Source organism: Cydia pomonella, chromosome 3 (genome assembly GCF_033807575.1).
Source record: "Cydia pomonella isolate Wapato2018A chromosome 3, ilCydPomo1, whole genome shotgun sequence".
Classification (NCBI taxonomy): Eukaryota; Metazoa; Arthropoda; class Insecta; order Lepidoptera; family Tortricidae; genus Cydia; species Cydia pomonella.
The window spans coordinates 2684125-2705621 of NC_084705.1; the positions used below are offsets into that span (position 1 = coordinate 2684125).

At 39.0% G+C, this 21497-nt stretch overlaps 1 protein-coding gene across 2 annotated transcripts in view; it reads right to left on the reverse strand.

The window, feature by feature from the left end:
* Nucleotides 1-21497, reverse strand: part of LOC133515788 (cadherin-87A) — a 71685-nt gene that overhangs the window by 17904 nt on the left and 32284 nt on the right. Inside the window, exons 2-19 of one of the 2 annotated variants that reach the window (XM_061848371.1) lie at nt 15161-15225; nt 10657-10781; nt 9883-9969; nt 9585-9701; nt 9091-9216; nt 8522-8656; nt 7908-8100; nt 6972-7084; nt 6603-6800; nt 5855-6007; nt 5194-5381; nt 4850-5012; nt 4134-4283; nt 3637-3792; nt 3222-3345; nt 2344-2535; nt 1365-1600; nt 630-783 (exon numbers count right to left, since the gene is read on the reverse strand). In XM_061848371.1, coding sequence (XP_061704355.1) covers nt 630-783; nt 1365-1600; nt 2344-2535; nt 3222-3345; nt 3637-3792; nt 4134-4283; nt 4850-5012; nt 5194-5381; nt 5855-6007; nt 6603-6800; nt 6972-7084; nt 7908-8100; nt 8522-8656; nt 9091-9216; nt 9585-9701; nt 9883-9969; nt 10657-10781; nt 15161-15215 — 2665 coding nt within the window. In that variant the 5' untranslated portion in view covers nt 15216-15225. Of the gene's footprint in view, nt 1-629; nt 784-1364; nt 1601-2343; nt 2536-3221; nt 3346-3636; nt 3793-4133; nt 4284-4849; nt 5013-5193; nt 5382-5854; nt 6008-6602; nt 6801-6971; nt 7085-7907; nt 8101-8521; nt 8657-9090; nt 9217-9584; nt 9702-9882; nt 9970-10515; nt 10606-10656; nt 10782-15160; nt 15226-21497 lie in introns of those variants that run through there. The other variant, XM_061848370.1, reaches the window with a different exon arrangement.

Genomic DNA, 21497 nt, shown 5'->3' on the forward strand with positions numbered 1-21497 from the left:
GTACACTTTACTATTGAATTGGAGCTAATGAATACCGATGGTCGCCCTTGGCTCCGCCTCCAGATTTGGCAACAACTTAAACTATAAAGTAATCTATTGAGTAGAACCTCACCATCAGCCTCCTGCAGCGGGTTGATCGAAGCATCAATAACAGTGACAGGCAGTGACAACACCGCTGCCTGGCTACTGTCAAGCTGCTGGGACACTATCACGCTGCCACTTTACAGGATGGGAGCCACGGGTTGAGGATACTTTCGTCTGACACCTAGAAGAAATTCTCTCACCATCAGCCTCCTGCAGCGGGTTGGCCAAAGCATCAATGACGTTGACAGGCCGTGACAGCACCGCCGCCTCGCTTCTGTTAAGATGCTGGGACACTACCAGGCTGCCGTTTGACAGGATGGAGAGCCATTGGTCGAAGTTACCTTCGTCTGACACCTGGTAGAAGTTCTCTCACCATCAGCCTCCTGCAGCGGGTTGGCCAAAGCATCAATGACGTTGACAGGCCGTGACAGCACCGCCGCCTGGCTTCTGTTAAGATGCTGTGACACTACCAGGCTGCCGTTTGACAGGATGGAGAGCCATGGTCGAAGATACCTTCGTCTGACACCTGGAAGAAGTTCTCTCACCATCAGCCTCCTGCAGCGGGTTGGCCGAAGCATCAATGACGGTAACAGGCAGTGACAGCACCGCCGCCCGGCTCCTGTCAAGCCGCTGGGATACCACCACGCTGCCGTTTGATAGAATGGAGAACCAAGAGTCGAAAATGCCTTCGTCTGATACCTGGAAAAAAAGATCATTCTCTCAGGAGGTCCAAACGGTTTTGTGACCATTGAAATAAAGGAAGTTTTTGACAATGGATATTTGAATGGAGTGAGTAAATATTTGCAATCTAGCAGTAAAGTCTAACCTCATGCCCACTTTTATTCACTGCAGTAACTAATTATTTTATTTATCTTTTTGTGCCTCAGAACATTCACTATCTTTAGGACATTATAACCTTTTACTGCATCATCAATTCATCACCGACATCAGTCCGTAATATGGTTTTTATACAAGTTTTCTCGATGAAAAACTATCAAAACAGTTCACAGAATTATAGTTCTGCAACAGCTGAGACTTCATGCCGAGGATCAGAGTTTTTAGTAAGGATCATTTTAATTGTTTTATTTTATAAGTTACAACATAGTGCAATTTTTAATTAGATTTTCGTTACTTCTGACATTTGTATGCCGACCGGCGAAACATAGTGTTCAAATACCTAAGACCTATTTATACCTATGTTTTACAAATAAAGCATTCTGATTCTGATCAAATAGTATGTTATAGAAGTACTTCACACAGAAAAACAAAACAGTCCTTACCTCCTGTCCATTTTTATCCACAGCTTTAATCATTTTATTCCTCGGCAGTTCATACACCAGCTGCTCACTATCCGTGATATCTGGATCCATTGCCATCAGGTTATGGATTACTGTCCCAAGTTCTGCGTCAGCTGAGACTTCGGCTCGTTGTATGGTTGGGGTAAAGTAGGGTTTCTTGTCGTTGACGTTGCTGACGTGGACGGTGAGCTCGGTGGTGCCGGTGTGGCTTGGCATGCCTAAAAGAAAAAATATGTGAAGTTGGGTTTTGGTCTCGGTTTGACGCCATATTGAGCGGATAGTCACAGTACATAGAAATACTACATTGCTGAAGAAGTTACGGTCTTCAGCAATGTAGTCTATGCATACATAGACAATGCAAGAAAAACTGACTTTGTTGGACACCAAACTATTATTAACACCCCACAATTCATAACCAACGTTAAGGATGACTCAGGCTAGAACGGACCAGTTCCAGGCCGAGGCATCCAATACTTCGTCTTCTATTATGGGTGATCGGTGATCGGTGATCACGTAATGCTTGCTACAGACAACAATGTGTCGTACGCCTCGACTCGGATCATTCTAGCGTGAGCTATCCTTAACATTCAGCTCATTGAATCGTTTACCGTATTCTCGCGCACTATATTAAACTTTTGTTTTAAAACGGCTGTTACAGCCTTTGTACGTGGTGAGGCAGATATCAAATCCTGTTTTACAGTTTCTTAGACTAGATCAACCAGCATACTTGCCTCTGAAAGTGGGAATGAAAACTTAAGACTATGTCCCGATTTTACTTTAAAAAAATCTTCAATACAACGGTATTTAAAGGAAGAACACCGTTTTGGTGGATGCCTGGTCCCTGGACTTATCTTTGGTGGATACTCAACATTTATATACTTTCTTCGTAATCCTTGATATTCAAATTTTTAGATAATTTAATCAATCAAAAAAGAGGTTCTCGAGGAATCATTTAACTCACCAAGATCAGCAGCAACAATCGCGATCCGATAAGTATTCCGCTTGTCATAGTCCAGTTTAGAAGACACGGTGACCACGCCGGTCACGTTGTCAATGGCGAAGGCGTCCAAGGCGCCGTGCTGGATGGCGTACTTGAGCTCGGCGTTGGCGCCGCTGTCCAGGTCGGTGGCGCGGACTGCTGCTACTTCCGTGCCTGAGCAAACAATTCATAGATGTTTGTATGAGGTGATAAACTTTCACTTTCACTGGAATTTGACAAACAAATATCAAATATCAAATATCAAACATTTATTCAGCAAATAGGCCACAGGGGCACTTTTACATGTCCATTTTTACAAACAATAAATTAAAAAAAAAAAAAAACAATTACAAATATCGAATCTATGAAATAATAAAACTAAAGAACTAAGAACTAAAGTCTGGGGGAGAGGAGGAATGAAACTTTTCCTGTAGTTCATAGAGACCTAAATCAGAGTGATCTCTATAGTTTCTCAATATTCTGTCACAATAGGAATTGTAGGAACGGTACGATTTAAGCTTTATCGACGCCCCGCCACGGAGCCTTCACTTAAGTAGGGAGGACTTAATCGCGTAAACGTTTTTATATGGCCTGACGTTTCGAGTGACGTAATCAAGATTAAGTGCGGGTAGTTCGCAAAACCCGCGCAGCAAGATGTTGATACATCTCCTCGCCAGTCTGCCTGTGACCACGAACGTGACGCCACAAACGTCAGGCAATATAATAAAATAAGTTTACGCGATTAAGTCCCGTATTAGTTTTAAAATTAAGTAGAGAGGGATATAAGAACGCAATCTATCAGAATTCATCCCTCAGTCCGATAGAATTTACCCGTATTAAAACACATTAGAAGAACTTACCAGGCGGCGCGTCCTCGGAGATATCAGCTTCGTATTTGTCTTGGTCAAACTCTGGAGCATGGTTGTTGACATCGCGAATGTTGATCTCCACCTTGCAAGTCGCATTATGCACGCCGTCTGTGGCCTGCAAAGATATTTCATGGTTATTATTACATGGTCTGCTAGCATGAGTTGCGTTCTCGCGCGCCGAAGTCAATTCGTAGGCCAATCTTCATCAGATGATAAAATCTACTATGGAATCAACTTTATGAACTACTGAGGTTTTCTATGGGGAGTTAGGTACAGAGCTCTTCATTAAAGGAGCGTGTAGGTTTCTGAAGTATCTGTTGACCGTTCGTTTATCCAGGTATCCGCTGACCTGATGATCAGGCGGGCCATATTATTGTTTGCTACCGATGGTCTACAAAAATCTTACCAGAACTGTGAGCACGATCTTGCTATCATTTGTAGCCACCCCACCGGCTTTCGGCGAGATCTTGCCACTGACGTCATCGATGGAGAACGGATGCACAGACGGCTCTATGATGTAGTACCGGATTTCTGAAGAGGTGTCCACGTCTCGAGCTTGCACCTGAAGAAATGTAACATCTAAGGTTAGAAATATTTGAAAAAAATTTGAGTGGATTAGGTTTAGAAGGGAGTTCAACCGTTTCTGGCCTTGGTTCGAAGGAACTAGACTAAAATCCGCTGATACAGTTCTTTTGCGAGCTCAATATCCTTAATTTGGGATAACCAGAACACATTATCTAGTATTTGGCATTATTCCGCAGGAATTCAGCTTGCATAATTTTTCAGTTGTGAACCTTTTAATTTTCTTTCCTTAGTTTCAATGTAGACAATATTTCGTTTAATCTTTTTAGGACTTCTTTGTGACCTTTCTATCTATCCAGGAGGACAAAATTTGTACTGTACCTGCAAATCTGGTTCAAATTTGATCGCATCTTCATCTATGGAGGCCTTGTAGATGCTCGTGGTAAATACGGGAGGATTGTCGTTGGAATCCAGCAAGGATATCTGCAGGGGCACCACTGTCGTCTGCCCGGCACCATCGTCGTCTATTGCCTGATAAAAAATAATATAATAATATAATAATTCAGCCTATATACGTCCCACTGCTGGGCACAGACATCGTCTCATGCGCGAGAGGGCTCGGGCTATAATCCCCACGCTAGCCCAATGCGTGAAGTACCCAAAAAATGATAGTTAAGAGATCATTTAAGGCAGAGGCAGAGTTCGAAGGGAAAACATACGTACGAGAAGAGACTGAAATAATAAATAAAGAATCGCGAGCGACCGGAGTTTTTATAATTTAAATGTCAGAACATGTCTTTAACAAGGTATTGTGCGACTGTTACCCGACTGATAGAAATACTAGTGAATGTATACATCAATCACTTCAATCAACCACGAACCATAAACAGGTCTATTGAAACATTAATCTAACTACGAGTATATTGTTGGATTTGATTGTTCTACCGTTGTAATAAAGTCATTTAAGCTAAAGCTAAGCTAAATAAACCTATAATCAGGAATTAATAGGACCTTATATTATAAGAATCCATACTTCATTCAGGAGTGCTAGAATACGGGACTTGCGTTTGACAAGAAACCAGCACCAAATAACTTACCTTGTATTGCAAGAAGTAATCCCTCCTGGTTTCATAGTCTAGGCAAGGCGGGGTGCCCGGGCTAATACAAGGTGCTACGGTGATGGCGCCACTGCGATTGTTGACCATGAAGAGCTCAGCACCATTGCCTGACAGCTGGTAGATAATTCCATCGGTTCCGAATCTGAAGAAAATTTGCAAAAAATGCCGTTTTACACTAAATTACTAATTGTCAAGGCGATTTCTAACTGCATTTTTGTGTCACCGTGCAAGTAAGCTTAAGACCTTTTGCTTAAAAATGCTCAAATTATTGTCAATTACTTTTTTTTAAAGAGTTGTTTGGTTTATACTAAAATAGCTCATACCTGCCAGTATCTCTATCTGTAGCCTTCACTATAGCAACTAAAGCACCCCCTGGTGCGTTCTCAAGCACAGAAGCAGAGTACGCCTCATCAGCAAAAGTGGGTGCGTTGTCATTAACATCCGTCACTGTAACTATGACACTGGCTTTAGAAGAGAGGCGAGGGGAAGTGTGTGACTCCTCGGCGATCACCTACAAAATAGAGAGCATGATTTTAATTTTGCCGCGTCTTCAAGAGACATATAAGATTACTCCATATTGCGAAAAGGGTTTTATATAGGGTCAGACCAAGCTTAGTTGGCAAATTTGATAGTGTACAAGTGTTAACTGAACGTCATAATTGCATGGAAAAATTGACGTTTAGAATAACACTTGCACTATTTGGGCTGTCAAAACTGCTGCCAACTTATCTTGGTCTGACTCTAAACTTTCGTAGATTCCTTTACTTTGTGGTTCTATTAAACTTTTGGGGATTAGATTCTTTCACAATTATTACGCAGTTCCTAGTTCCTAAACCAAACTAGAATTTAATCTAATCGGATAAGCCAGTAACATTTGATGGCCTTATATAAGGGTTTTAATCCTATCGAAAAGATGGAGGTTATATAAGAATTATGAATGTTGGACCAGGTAGGACAAATACGAGTATAAGGTTCAAAACTCACCTCCAAAATAAACTTCCTCTGGTTTGGGTCCTCATAATCTAAGCTAGAGTTTAGACGAAGGGTGACTGAAGCGCTGCCTGTGGCGTTGGCTGGCTCCACTATGTAGGCTCCCATCTCATCGGAGAGACGAAGGGTGAAGACGGAATTTAAACCCTGTCGAGCAAATTTAAGGTTGAATTTTAAGTGGAAGTCTTTAAAGGTTCATATAATACAGCACCGATTACGTCCGACTGAACTTTTCTACCAGATAACAGAAAGATTGACGAGTAACGTATTAAACGACAGGGAATTTTAAATATAAGTTATTTGAATACGTTTATATGAAACGTAACGTGATGGTAGATTTACGAATGAAAGGAAAGAAAGAGATTCAATCAATCAATCATTTATTTATTTGCAAATATACAGTAACAGAAGGTGTTAGAATTATTCAGGATACAATGATTATTCTTGGTGTTCTTTAGTATTCCCATTGTAGACCAATGTTCTCGTGAAGATCGCAGGGAGCCGTTGAATAAGAACTATGCACGGTCATTGTACCAGATCCTATAAGGAGGCCATCGGTGAACTTCAGATAATACGTGACTTTCAGATAATATGATGACGATGACACTTACTATATCTCCATCAGAGACAACCATGTCCAGATTCGGCAGCGGAGTGCCAACTGGCATGATCTCCGGCACTTCTACACGGTATTCAGGTTTCGAGAAACGTTATTCTAACAAGCGATAAATTTTAAACTTACCACGTCTCTGTCCGTAACGACCATGTCCAGATTCGGCAGCGGAGTGCCCACTGGCAAGCTCTCTGGAACCTCTACACGGTACTCAGGCTTCGAGAAACGCGGTGGCTCGTCGTTAACGTCTCGTATCGTAATTGTTGCTGTGGCGATGGACGATGTTAGGGGGGACACTAGGGGGGAGCCGTTTACTATTTCCGTGGCCTGTTGAAAATATTTAAAATTATAGGAATTGTGTAACACATTTAATTCTAATAGAACTTCGGAAAAAGATAAGCTTGCATATATCGAAGCACCCAAAAAAATGTAATGTTATTTTTTAAAGTAGGAACAAAATTATAATCAAACCAAATGAAAAAAATGTTTCATAATTACTCTAATTGTAAGATTTAGAGGAGATGACGGATCGGCTAGGGCTTCTCTGTCTAACGGTTTAGCTGTCACCAGATTGCCTGAGGCACTGTCCAGTAAAAAGTAGTCCAACGGATCTGAAAATGAGGAAAACAAATATTTTTTATTATATTTGTTTGACATTTAGAATTTATTCTAGAAAGAATCTAGACTAGTATTTTTTATACATTTTTTTTTGTATGACTATATTTTGTGAAAGTTTTAGTATTAAATTTGATCTATGAATTATATTCATTAGTATTATATATGGAATAATATTTACAACATCAATAAATTGCTCTGATAATTAGATTAAGATAATTATATGTAATACTGTCTTACTATTCATAAGTGCTTGTTGCTAGGCCTACATGAATAAAGTATATTTGAATTGAATTGAAAAATTGAATAGGTGGATAATTTTGATAATCCGGTTCGAAGGACCAACTTATAATCCTTAAATGACTCCTGGAATACATCTTTTAGTCAGATACGGAGATTCGGTTATTATCTGAATGTTTCCGCGATTTGAATGACATGCTGACTCTGCATGTTATCAACATATAATAATTCTGCGCCAACATTCCTTGAGAAAAGTTACCTTTCAAGCTTTTTTACACCTTTTAACAGGTTACTATAGTTTCTTGATAAAGTTTAACCCCAATACGGGCATAATTTCTTCTCTAGGTTGAGAGATCACCTACCTAGTCCAGTAATTTAAGGATCTCCCTGGAGCACCCTCCGCCAAAGGCCCGCTGAAGGATGGAAGTACAAATTACTAGACAACAACTTAAATTAACACTTCTTTCGGCTGGACTCGATCAGCATCTCGCTCACACCACCAATGCCACGGTTCCCACCCGGACATCTTCCGTCAAAGACCAGCTGAGGCCACTGAGCACGGGTGGAAGAACAACTTACTGGTCAACAACTCCAAGAACACTTCTCTCGGCTGAACCCGATCAGCGTCTCTCGCGCGCACTACCAAGGCCAAGGTTCCCACCGGGGCATCCTCCGCCAAAGATCCGCTGAGGGCACCGCTGAAGACGGGTGGGGAGTTCTGCACATCTTCGACCTTGACTTCCACTGGGGCTGTGGAGTTGAGGGCTCCGTCCTGGAAGAAATACTATAGGTTATTTACTCCTCATATAGGTATTACACATATCTTAAAAACTATAGTTCGTCATAACTAACTCCACCGACGTGGGAAGTGGCAGCGTGGAGGAATAAAATCCTATGAAAATATAACGTTTTTTAGTGGTCCTGTCCCACTTTGTCACTGTCAAGTCGGAGCACTCGGTGCAGATGATAAAATTTTGCTATGTTTGTGTCAGGTAGTCGCTATGGTGGGTGAAACATCACAAACAGTCGATTTTAGTGAATCGATTCGTTTATACAAGTTATGTTTTTTAACAATTTCGAAGGAGATTTTTAAGGAAAAAAAACATTGTCAATTTAAACATTTTTAAACGTTACTTTAACAAGTAGGTAATTAAAGTACTAAAGTACCTGCTGATATACAAATCGATACTTACAGAAGCGTACAGCTGGAACTGGTAGAACTGCTTCTCATTGTAGTCCAGAGGTTTCTTCAGCACCAGCACACCCGAGTAGGAGTTGGCTGAGGATTGAAGGGCTACCACTTCGAAGATGTCACAAGCTTCGGGCCACTAGAATATTGAGAAAAGTGATCGGCTGATAACAACATATGGTTTTTGCTTTAAACATCCAGGCAAGAATAAACTACATGACTAAAGAGAAATGTTTGATAAAATGGCCGCCCTTAACCGCTTTGATATGAGCGGAAAGTGTTTTGCCTAGTAGTGTTTCATTTAGCAGAATACTTTGCATCAGCAATTAGAGTACCTAACAGTTGTTGAAATGTACGAACAATTCACCACCCCAGGCAAGTTTCGATCTCAAAGTTCTACTTGGTGTTGATGAACTAGGTGCGCGCAGAAGTCGGTCAAATCTTCTAACCCCATTTATACACAACCTTTCAAGCTTTGCTTTAAATTTCAAGGTCTTTCTATCAACGGCTTCAGGCTGTGTGTAAAATGTCAATATCTCAGTAACTGACAGACTAGTTGGGATATACATATACCTGTTCATTAGGCAAGCAGCCGACTTCCAGATTATCACCAACGGTGTCCCTGTCTTCCACCAGGATGTTCTGTAAGACTGTCTTCCCAACGACTTCATCTTCAGGTACGTATACTTCGTAAGGACTCTGTAAACAATGTCAGTTCGTTTAATTCGTGTTTAATCTGTTTTATTTAGTTTAGATATACACTCGTATAACATGTTTATGTTGATAATTATCAACATTTTACAATTGTAACTTAACGGTTTATCATTAAATGACGAGATGAAATTTCTACATATAATGAAATAGAAAGTGCCAGCCCTAATTCGCTTTTTATCGGGACAATATGCCTAGAAATATAATTTTTCTACGTTATTGCGTGGCTACCATTCATGAACCACCAAGAGATCGACAGATGACTTCGACGGACTTCAAGATATATCTCACTTTACCACTTTACGAGTTAGCGCCTGTGAATAATTTGGCTCGCGGTCCAGTTTTTTTGTACTTACATTTTTAAATTCAGGCGGATTGTCATTTTCGTCCCATACTATCACAGTCACGGATTCAGTCTGACCTTCGTTGTGTTCGTTCTTTATGGACACGAGGAACTTTAATGTATCGTTTTTCTGAAAAATAAAGTAAATTGTATAAACGTCTTTTGCAATAACACTAATTTAAATTTTTAAATCATCTGAGCTGGCTAACATATAACAGCGCTATCTGGTGAGGAAGTTTTCGAGATCTCTCCAAATTTATTGGATATTACACATTTACATATGAAGTACAAGAAGAACTTCTTATTCTTACCTCTCTATCTAAGGGTTGGACTAGAGTAACTTCTCCTGACACAGGATCCACAGAAAACTTGTCAGTCCCCACCAAACTATATTTTACCTGAAATAAAGGTAGATTACATTAGTACGGCGGCAAAACTAAACAAAATCATAGAGTCCTTGGGCTTAGGACCCGGCCAAAGATACAGAAAACATTGGAAGTTCATCTTTTGTGTTCACCTATATGTATAGCTATCCTATTCTTATTACTATTTTTTTAAAGTATGTTTAATGTTTGTTCCCAATAAATGCATCATTCATTCATATACTCACCGGTCCGCCACAGGATTGGTCCCCTGCAACGTGTAAACAACAGAGCCGACCGGAGCCCGCTTTCTGCTTTCTAGCACAAGTTGTCCTTGTGCTGTGTAAAGGCTGGGACATCTCTGGATACTAACGTTGGATTCACTGGCCCACTGGAGATGGTCATGGAGGTTAGAAGAACATCCCAGGATCCTACTTATGGTCCACCACTGGGGTTGGTCCCCTGCAACGTGTAGACAACTGAGCCGACCGGAGTGCTTTCTGATAACGGCAAGTTGTTCATGTTCTGGATGAAGGCTGGGAGAACATCCCAACGGAATCCTAATTGTGGTATTATACTCACTGGTCCACTACTGGGGTTGGTTCCCTGCAACGTGTAGACAACTGAGCCGACTGGGGTGCTTTCTGATAATGGCATGTTCTTTATGTCCTGGGTGAAAGCTGGAAGAACATCCCAGGATCCTACTTAAGGTATTGTACTCACTGGTCCACCACTTGGATTGGTTCCTTGCAACGTGTAAACAACTGAGCCGACCGGGGTGCTTTCTGATAACGGCAAGTTGTTCATGTCCTGTGTGAAGGCTGGGAGGACATCTGCGGAATCTGCATCTGGAATTTATAGATACAATGATGATTCATGGGTTTTTTTTATAATATGCGACCATTGTACATAGATCCTAATATATATATTAATTAAATTCTACGTGTAACTCCTGTGACATCTATTGTAGCACCTTCCTTGCTTCCGACTTCTGTTTACTTCTAAAATAACCAAAAATATGTTAAAGCTATCAATATCTTATACCTTTAAACGAACAATTCTTGTATATATTTATATATTTCTGTGATCTCGGAAACGGCTCTAACGATTTCACTGAAATTTGGTATATGGGGGTTTTTGGGGGTATACAATCTATCTAGATTTGTCTTATGTTTGGGAAAACGCGTGTTTTTGAGTTTTCATGCGTTTTTCTTTCGACGCAGAATATGGTCGCTAATTTCGTGTAGCCGGCCACTGTCCGTCTGGTCCAGCGGGTTGAGACTCGGACTGCTAAACGAATGTTACGGGTTCGAATCTCGCCCGGTGACTAACTTTTGTTTTTTTTTAATATGTTCAAGTTTATATATATTTTTTTAATTTTTATTGTTTTAGACAAGTTTAATTTAGTAAAAAAATGTAGTTAAGATTATCACCTATAGACCACCATATTACAATAAATAGTTATAACCGAGCAAAGCTCGCTCGGTCGCCCAGGTACTCGGTACTTATACGACTATTTTTTCCTCGAATTTAGGAAAGAATTGCAGCACACATATTTGGCAAAGTTCAGAACACCACAATACATAATACATCTTCCCAACTGCACACTTACTAAGAACGATTACTGATTTTAAATAAGTTATTCTAAAACCGGTACCGTTCCGAATAAGTACCAGTCAAAAAGAAGAGTTACAGCAATGGCATGTATTTAACGACTGCACTTAGGGACCGTTTTGGTAACTGCGGTCAGCCGGCGGAGAAAGTTCGCGAAATAACACTTTAATCATATTAACTAGAACAAAAGATGGTTAACAGGCGTTTCAAAAATACCACATTGGTTACAATTTTAGTCTGAACCACTCAAAGATTAACTAATAGAGTTTATTTGTTTTTAGGGTTCCGTACCAAAACGGGACCTATTACTAAGACTCCGCTGTCCGTCCGTCCGTCCGTCTGTCACCAGGCTGTATCTCATGAACCGTGATAGCTAGACAGTTGAAATTTTCTCAGATGATGTATTTCTGTTGCCGCTATAACAACAAATACTAAAAAGTCAGTCAGCAGTGGCAGCTAAAGTGGCTAAATATATCGAAACACATCCTCAATTTCATGATAACAAATGGTAAAAAAGGTGTGTTACACTATTTTTGGGCACTTTTAGCAGTCACTATCTATTTGATATTGACTGTATAATATAATAAACTGACTGTGTAATACATTATGATCGCATATTTATCGTAGATCACTGTGGATAAGACACCCGTCATCAAAGCAAGACATAAGGTAAATATTATGATCATGAATGTGTGGTTGACCGCTAACGAGCCACGTTGGACGCGTTAATGGCATGTTAACTAATAAAAATGTGTCGTCTTTTTAAGTATTTCATAGGAACTGTTGATTACTTATCTGTTATTTTATCACATAAAAATCCCGTAAAAGGTAAATATTGAAATTTGTAGCGTTTTATAACATCTAATCGAAAATTATATTTATTATATATTTCGTGTACTATGAATTTATGATAATGTTAATGTTATGTAAAACAAATATAATTTCTGGTTGATGAACTTTGGAGATAAGGGGGGGAGTGATATTTTTTACACATATTCCTTAAAAAACATTCCACTCCATCTTTCCACTATGAAAAAAAAATGTTTTGGAATGTTCAATTTGAGTTCTTTCAAATGATACCCCACTTGACCTATTAACTAGACTTTGAAATTTTGCCCCCTTTTTATTTTGGGCATTTTCTTTACCAAATAAAAATAAAATAACCAAAAATACACTTTCAATGTGTCTGGGTTAGCGTTGTTCATTAACTATTCCAAATTTCCAATCGATAGCTTAAGTAGTTCTCGAGATATTTGGCACTTCGACAGACAGACGGACGGAACACTAAAAATTGACATTGGTCACTAAAAGTTTTGATTGGCTAAAATGATGCTAAAAAAACTACGTCACGCCATTTGCCGTTGTCAAACTGCGCGCAGTACAGTTGAGTCACTCGCGGCACAATACACGTGAGGCCATTTTTGAGCTCTAAGTCAGACTTCTTTAGGTAGTTATTCTAGTTCATTGCCTCCGGGCACACCCGCAGAAGGCACCAGCCACAGGGCCTAGAGAAAGTCACTCGCTATAATAGAGTACGTTGTTTTCGAGCATTTCGCTATTAACACAGCCAAGCTTATCAGTGGGTCAACATAAGAAGCAGTATTTCATACAAATGGCCACGCTCTACCTCGCCCTGAATGGAATTACCTCACCTAGTGCAGCAGATTGGCTTCAGATTGACCGAATCTGAGTTCGATAATCAACGTTCGGAACGTTTAAAATGTAAGTGTGCCGTGCAATTTATGGGTGCTTGTCATTTAAAGATAAGATAAACAGATAAAGATAAAAGACATTTATTCGTGACAGTCACGAACTTGTACAGGCAACAAAAACAGAAGAACAGTACCCCTAGTGTAAATTTAATCGACATCATAACGTGACGAACGCGTTTGCGTTAAGTCTCATTTTGTATAGGATTTTGAGTTTCCAAAACGTCCCGCTTGGCGCGCTCTTTCTAAATCACATACATAATGAGACTAAACGCAAACGCGTACGTCACGTTTCGAAATCGAATTTATTTACACTAGGGGTACAGAGCATTAAGAGCGCATCACGAAATGGGTCCATTTATGCTATTACTCAGCATAATGCCACCAGTGACCATGCCAATGACCAGCCAGCGCTGGTCTTCCGTAGGACCCATACGGTGATGCAACGACAGATAACACATACAGTAATACATATAACATAAAAACAACAAGAAAAACAATTCCTGCTACAGAGATTACACAAAAACAGATGAAGACAACAAACACAAAAAAAACTTATTTATTTCAACCCCCGACGCAAAAAGAGGGGTGTAAATATGTTTGACGCCAATGACAGCCTGTGTGTGTCTACGGCATCGTAGCTCTCATACGGATGGACTGATTTCAATGCGGTTTCTTACGTGAAAGCAAGTTTCCCTTTTAGCTATGTTTCATAAAAACCGATCCAGCTGTTGGAAGAATATCAGCTATTTTCCAAGATGATATAAGGCATTTTTATTTATAGAATTCCATCTATTTATTGACAATAACAATATACATAATGGATATATACAGATGATTACTATAACTAGCTTATATCTAAAATAGGCCCTTGAGGCATTGTACCAAGGATGCTGGCGGCATTTCCTCGTTGTATCGCAATACTGATACGTTGTGCGAGGAAGCCGCCAGCTCTTCGGTCACCAGTTACGTCAAACAGACGTTTCGCGATTTCTCCAAAAAACTTGTGCGCGCTGGGACCCCATGGACCTAGAGTTTCAACGCCGTTTCGAGTTTATAATTTATTTAATAGTTAGGAGTGAATTATTTGATATTTTATTTAAGTAGGTAATCGTTTGTTTTCTATCTATAGCGTGTCCGCCTTGATCAGTGGGTCAGCTCGGTTAGCCCAGAACGAATGTGGTGAAATAGTATACGATGAGGAAATATGGACGGAAAACCCTTTATAGGGAAATTTATTGCACAACAAGAGCGTGAAATATAAAGTTGAAAATATTAAGTACCTGTTTTCTTTTGAACTGTAATTTTAATAGGTATTATGTTTTCTTGTCTTCGATTTTGACGACCGGTTTGGCCTAGTGGGTAGTGACCCTGCCTACGAAGCTGATGGTCCCGGGTTCAAATCCTGGTAAGGGTATTTATTCGTGTGATGAGCATGGATATTTGTTCCTGAGTCATGGGTGTTTTCTATGTATTTAAGTATTTATAAATATTTATATATATCGTTGTCTGAGTACCCTCAACACAAGCCTTATTGAGCTTACTGTGGGACTTAGTACTTAGTCAATCTGTGTAATAATGTCCTATAATATTTATTTATTTGTTTTGAAAAAATTAATCCCAACGAGATTCTTGCCCGGGTTCTCGTGTCTGATGTATCTCTTTACGAAGGTGTGGAAGTTGAAGGTGTTTCGAATAAAAGCATCATTCATTCATTCTTTCATTCAAAAGCATCATTCATTCAAGGTTAGTTTAAGACATTCATAATTACAAGTACAATTTCTTATCTTGTCTTTGTCTTTAAGTCGCGAATAAAATTGGATGTCTAATAACTATATTGGACCTCATGTTTTTGAAATGTGAAGTATTTTATTTATTAAAAGTAACTGATCAATGTTTTTTACCTGAAATCCACGAAATAGCCGCCCATAGGACAAGCAAGGACCACCGTATCTCCATCTTGCCTCGTCTGAAACAAAGAAAATGACAATTATTTACTACAAAGTTTTTTTTAACTAATAAAACAGTTAAAATAAAAAAGTTGTACCAATTTATTCATCTATTCCTTGTATATTATATTAAATAAATTTTATGACTAAGAATGAATAAAGGCAATATTTCATGGTCATACATATGTACGTACCTACACTTGGGCATATACAATTTTGGGCCCCAGATATTTTATTAACCTTTATAAAAAAATTCAATCATTAAGTTTATTGATACACTATTTTTAGGTCTTAAGTATTTTCCCAGCGCGCCCAAGTTTTTTGCAGAAATCCCGAGGCGTCTGGTTGATGTAACCGGTGACCGAAGAGCTGGCAGCTTCCACGCACAACGTATGAGTATTGCGATACAACCCGGAAATGCCAACAGCATCCTTGCTCCACCCAACAATGCCTCAAGGGCCTATTTTAGATTTAAGCTAGTTATAGTAATCCTCTGCTGTATTTATCCAATCCAATTTAATATATTATGTATATTGTTATTGCAAATAAAAAGTCTCTTTTGTATTTTTTTTATTGTGTTTAAATAAACAATTTGGGGACCTTTATAAACTTATCATTTATTAATAAAGTATCCCCACTACCCGTTCAATGTTGTAAGTTCATAGTTTCCTGCTATCCAAACGTTGTCTGGAAGAGATCGCTTCTTAGCGATAAGACCGCCTGTTGTTACCTAACTTTTACGTGTTTTTTTCATTTCCTGTCTATTTTTAACTGTATGGTGCACAATAAAGAATATTTACTTACTTACTTATATGTACCCGCAGCCTTCCAAATCGTTAACTAGCAAATAGGACTTGGATAGCTCTCGATTAGGAAGCAAATAGGTCTGGATGGCTCTCAATTAGGTCCCCTCGCAATCGGAAGCAAGGTCGCAGTTGCATGTCATTGGCAATGACATTGCGTCGCTTTGTGTGTGTTTCGTTGATTAATCATCACCATATTATATTATGTAAGCTAACATAATAGTAATTATAAATAGGTACTTTGCAAGCGGTTTTCCACCAACGTAGTATAATATATATATATTATATTGTTTTGGCAAGCTCTCGACATGGTCAGTTACTCCATGAAGTTTCCCTGTGCCAAAATATCGACGGTTTAGGTATTTTATCTAGATTAGGTACCTACTCTAAAAATACTTCTATTTAAAAATAGTAATAAACTTATTTTTCGAATTTTGCTATCAGTACCCCTAGTATAAATTTTATCGACATCATAACGTGACGAACGCGTCTCATTTTGTATAGGATTTTGAGTTACCAAAACGTCCCGCTTGGCGCGCTCTTTCTAAATACAATACAAAATGAGACTAAACGCAAACGCGTACGTCACGTTTCAAAATCGAATTTATTTACACTAGGGGTACTGATCATTCGACTAGCTTTTGTATACTGCAGGTATACAAGGTAAGTGATGTTTTATCGAGACAACTTTAACCTTTAAACAGATTTTGATATTTTTAATAGTAGTTTATCTTTCAAGAAATTGTTCCAATGATTAGCAATACAATTCGCCACTGTTCTAAAACTTAAGATTACATTAAATTGTACATTACTTAAAGTTTCTATCATAATGTGTAATTTCTCTAATTTTAACTTAAAATATTCGTAGTAGTTAAACTTCATGTGTAAGTACATTGTATTTAGCACATTTACAGTTTAAGGAAACTTATAAAAGGTCTTATTTTTATAAGAAAGTATTTTTGTATACATTTTGTTTTGCATAAACTGCACAGGACCGGGATCAGTGGCGAGCAGTAGTGTTGGAGGCCAAGACACACTTTGGGTCGCTGCGCCAGAGGAGTAAGTAAGTAAGTTTTGTTTTGTATAGGTATGACCGTTTGTTTAAAAAAAAATAAGGTTTTGGCGGGTGTATTGAAAAAAAATACAGAGTGTTTATTTAGTCACCTGCAATAATTTACGGACTGAATATAAAGCTCATATTGAGCAATTTTTACTATGGGACCAATCCCGAAATTGCGAAAAAGATTTGCCTGTTTCATACATTTTGGGTAAACTACAATTTTGTTTTGGGTTGCTCCCTCTTAATTACAAATTATTAAACACGTTATCACCATGACCCACTTACCACACTAACTCAATCAACAAATCAATTCGATATTCCCGGTTCAGATGAAATTATTTTACAATTGGATCTGCACGGGGTTAATTGTTTCAATTAACCCCAGGTCCGGCCATTTAATCATTTACTGGCTGCTGGTCACGGTCAAAACATGATTAAGTACCAGTATTTTGACACTTTGTCTTTTTCTTCTTGAAATAGAGCCATTCCACACTAGAGTCTCCTGAGCGTCGGCGTCTAGTCAGCGCTATGGAAAATGGCGTCGATGCGCAGTTGCGCCAACGTTGCGTCGAGCAGCAGCCATAGAGTTGACTAGACGCCGACGCTCGGGAGACGCTAGTGTGGGGTCGCCCATAAAGTCAAAACAGATAGATAGTCTAGTATTCATTTAATTATTTATATTTATTTAACTTAATGTGATTAAATGCCTTTCTATTTAATTAATACTAAATAGTTTTAATTTGAGATAAATTTAAGTTATTTTTTTATGTACCTGAAATAAATAATATGTATAAAAATAACTTAAAATAGGTACCTATCAAAGCCCTTTTGTTATACACATGTTCAATAGTATTTAAATTACGCATGATATTAAGTAAATATTATTTATTGCACAACAAAGAAAACAAATTTAAAAATAGATTTACAATGCAAAGAAAGGTAGCAACAGGCGATCTTATCGCTGTAAGCGATCTCTTCCCGACAACCTTAGGCTAGCCAGCAGGATATATATAACAATAAGTTTTTATAACAGGTAGTGCACGGATTAATCAGAGGAATAGAAAAATTACACATACATTAAGCGAACAGTACATACAGTATATTATTATTACATTAGTATTATTTAGTTACTTGTACATATCTACGAAAGTAGTAGGTATAGATATCATAAAACCTAAAAGAACTCACTTACCTAAATGACAAAACTGCATGCACTGCGTATTTCACGATAACATATTTACTATTATAAAAAAAGAAAACAGTTCTTAAACATATTACTATCATACGTGCCTTTGCCTTACCGTGATAATGGGGAAGATAATAAAATAACATCGTCTTTAACACGTCCGGTGGAAGCAAATGAATTATAATTTATAATAAAACATGCTTGTCAATGATGACCTTACGATAATAAATATTTGTAAGATGTTTTGTTATTGATGCAGTACCCTATTGAACAAGAATGATAACATTAATGAGAACTCAAACAGATGACCAAGCTATTTTGAGAAATCGGTTCAGCTTAGGTACAAAAGGCATATTATTTTGAATAGTTTATGTGAAGCGCTAGTGGCCTAGCGGTAAGAGCGTGCGACTTTCAATCCAGAGGTCGCGGGTTCAAACCCCGGCTCGTATCAATGAGGTTTTCGGAACTTATGTACGAAATATCATTTGATATTTACCAGTCGCTTTTCGGTGAAGGAAAACATCGTGAGGAAACCGGACTAAACCCAACAAGGCCTAGTTTTACCCTCTGGGTTGGAAGGTCAGATGGCAGTCGCTTTCGTAAAAGCTAGTGCCTACGCCAAATCTTGGGCTTAGTTGTCAAGCGGACCCCAGGCTCCCATGAGCCGTGGCAATATGCAGGGACAACGCTAGGAAGAAGAAGTCTATTAGTTTATGTAAATACATTCTGAATTGTCTTTTCTTCATTTACAGTAATTATCTTAGATTTAAAATTAAAGTTATATCTTCCGGAGGCCCTTTGTTCAAATAGCCACGATGGATTACCGGGTGTTGACTAAAGAATGGTTAAATGCATTTCAAGGCCAATTCATTAGCTGCACACTGCCACGTTACTTTCCTACATAATAACTATAATAAGCTATTAATATTACACATTAAACAAAAAATTCACACGACTTCGCCATTTTCATGTTCAACCCGAAAATCAAGGAAAAATTTGAAATTTCATAAGACGACTTGTTCATAACTACTAATTGACAACTGTCAGTCTTTATTTAAAGTATCCTATAGGCGGCGCCACAGTCGTGCAAGGAGCCAAAACAGCAGTTTTCACGAAGTCAATATACTGTCTAACATGCAGTAACTGTAACTTCATAATTGTAAACGTTAGTTGTAATTGTAATTATTATTTTGCAAGCCATTGTTTTCGTTGTGACAAGGTTACCGTAATGCCGAGATTAGGCTTAAGGCTGTGAGACACTCTTGAATCTAAATGGCTTTATGTCGCAATACTGTTTAGGCTTTTGTTTGTTAAAATTATAATTAGTCACTTTGCATAATGTTCTTTTAAGGTTATACATGAATGAAGGTAATAGAAAGGTATTTTGGATCTAGTTTATATATTTATGTATTAAGCGCTGGTGGCCTAGCGGTAAGAGCGTGCGACTTGCAATCCGGAGGTCGCGGGTTCAAACCCCGGCTCGTACCAATGAGTTTTTCGGGACTTATGTACGAAATATCATTTGATATTTACCAGTCGCTTTTCGGTGAAGGAAAACATCGTGAGGAAACCGGACTAATCCCAACAAGGCCTAGTTTACCCTCTGGATTGAAAGGTCAGATGGCAGTCGCTTTCGTAAAAACTAGTGCCTACGCCAAATCTTGGGATTAGTTGTCAAGCGGACCCCAGGCTCCCATGGGCCGTGGCAAAAATGCCGGGACAACGCGAGGAAGAAGATATTTATGTATTGTACCATAATAAGGTAGAATTCCTAACCTCAAAATCGTAGAGAAACTCCGCGTTAAATTATAATGATGTATGAAGTTTTTGTATCCGGGTATGTCCTTAAACTACGTCCAAAAGAGAGGTATGGGCACTGTGAATGTCATCTCGCGTTGTGTGGTAGGGCACAGCACAGCGGATGTCATTCGAGATCTAGAGCAGAGCCCAACTGGGGAAGTACTCCACCTTACAGAAAACAGCAGCCAGATAACACTAGACTCTATTTATAGTGTTGTGTTCCTACCGGTGAGTAAGGTGCCAGAGCTCAACGAGGGTGCGGAGTGTTAGGGTCGGCAACGCGCATGTTACTCCTCTGGAGTTGCAGGCGTCCATAGGCTACGGAGACAGCTTACCATCAGGCGGGTCGTATGCTTGTTTGCCACCGACGTAGTATTAAAAAAAGCGTCCGTGAATTTCTAATAACTATCGGGATTTCGTTTCATGTTTGGAGCCTAACATTATACCACCCACGTTTAACGAGTGTTGGGCCAAACTTGTATGGGAGCGAAATATCATACTTTAGATCATTGATACATTTTATCACTATGAGGCGATATAAATAAACGATCAATTGATAATGTGAAAACTTGTAATTGGCTTACTGTTTTTATTTCGAAACCTATTTTGTTACTTTAGCTGTAAGTTTTCCTAAGAAATAAAATAAAATAAAATAAATAATGATTAGTTAGAAGCTTATGTTTAACTTGCCATGTTCTATTGTATGTATATGTCCTCAGATCCATATTGGGAGTCACTTGGAGGGACCATATGAGCAATCAAACTGTGCTATCTAAAACGCATTGTTCCTCTATAACAGCGATCCTAAAGCAAAGAAGGCTAACCTGGCTTGGCCATGTACATAGAATGGACGCTTCCAGACTCCCACGTCAAGTCATGTTGGGCCAAATCGCAAACGCTAGGAGGCCGGTTGGACGCCCTAAGCTTAGATTCAAGGACTGCTGCAAGAGGGACTTGATCTGCTTCGATATTCATCCTCACAATTGGGAATCTCAGGCTGAAATGAGGCCAGAGTGGCGTCGAGATCTCAAAGCGGGTGTAGACAAGCATGACAAGGACTGGTTAGAGAACCTTAGGCAGAAAAGACTCCGCGCTGCTAGACCTCCTCCCTTGGACTCTCGTCATGTTTGTGATTGCTGTGGCAGAAGATGCCGCTCTGGTATTGGACTCTTCAGTCATCGCAGACGTTGCAATCAACCTCCCCGCAACACCTGATTTTACCCGACGCTGCAACAATCATCTGCTATAGACGTGGTGGCCAATTCTTCTTGGATAAAACTTAAATGAAAACCACCAGATTAAGTTTTCATTTGCTCTCTATTTTGTGCTCTTAGGGGTCTTATTACGTGTACGCAGAGACCGGCGGTATTTTTTGTATGGAAACGAAAACGGTATTTTTTCGTTCTTTGTTAATTATTTCATTTCTAATTGGGCAATCTAATA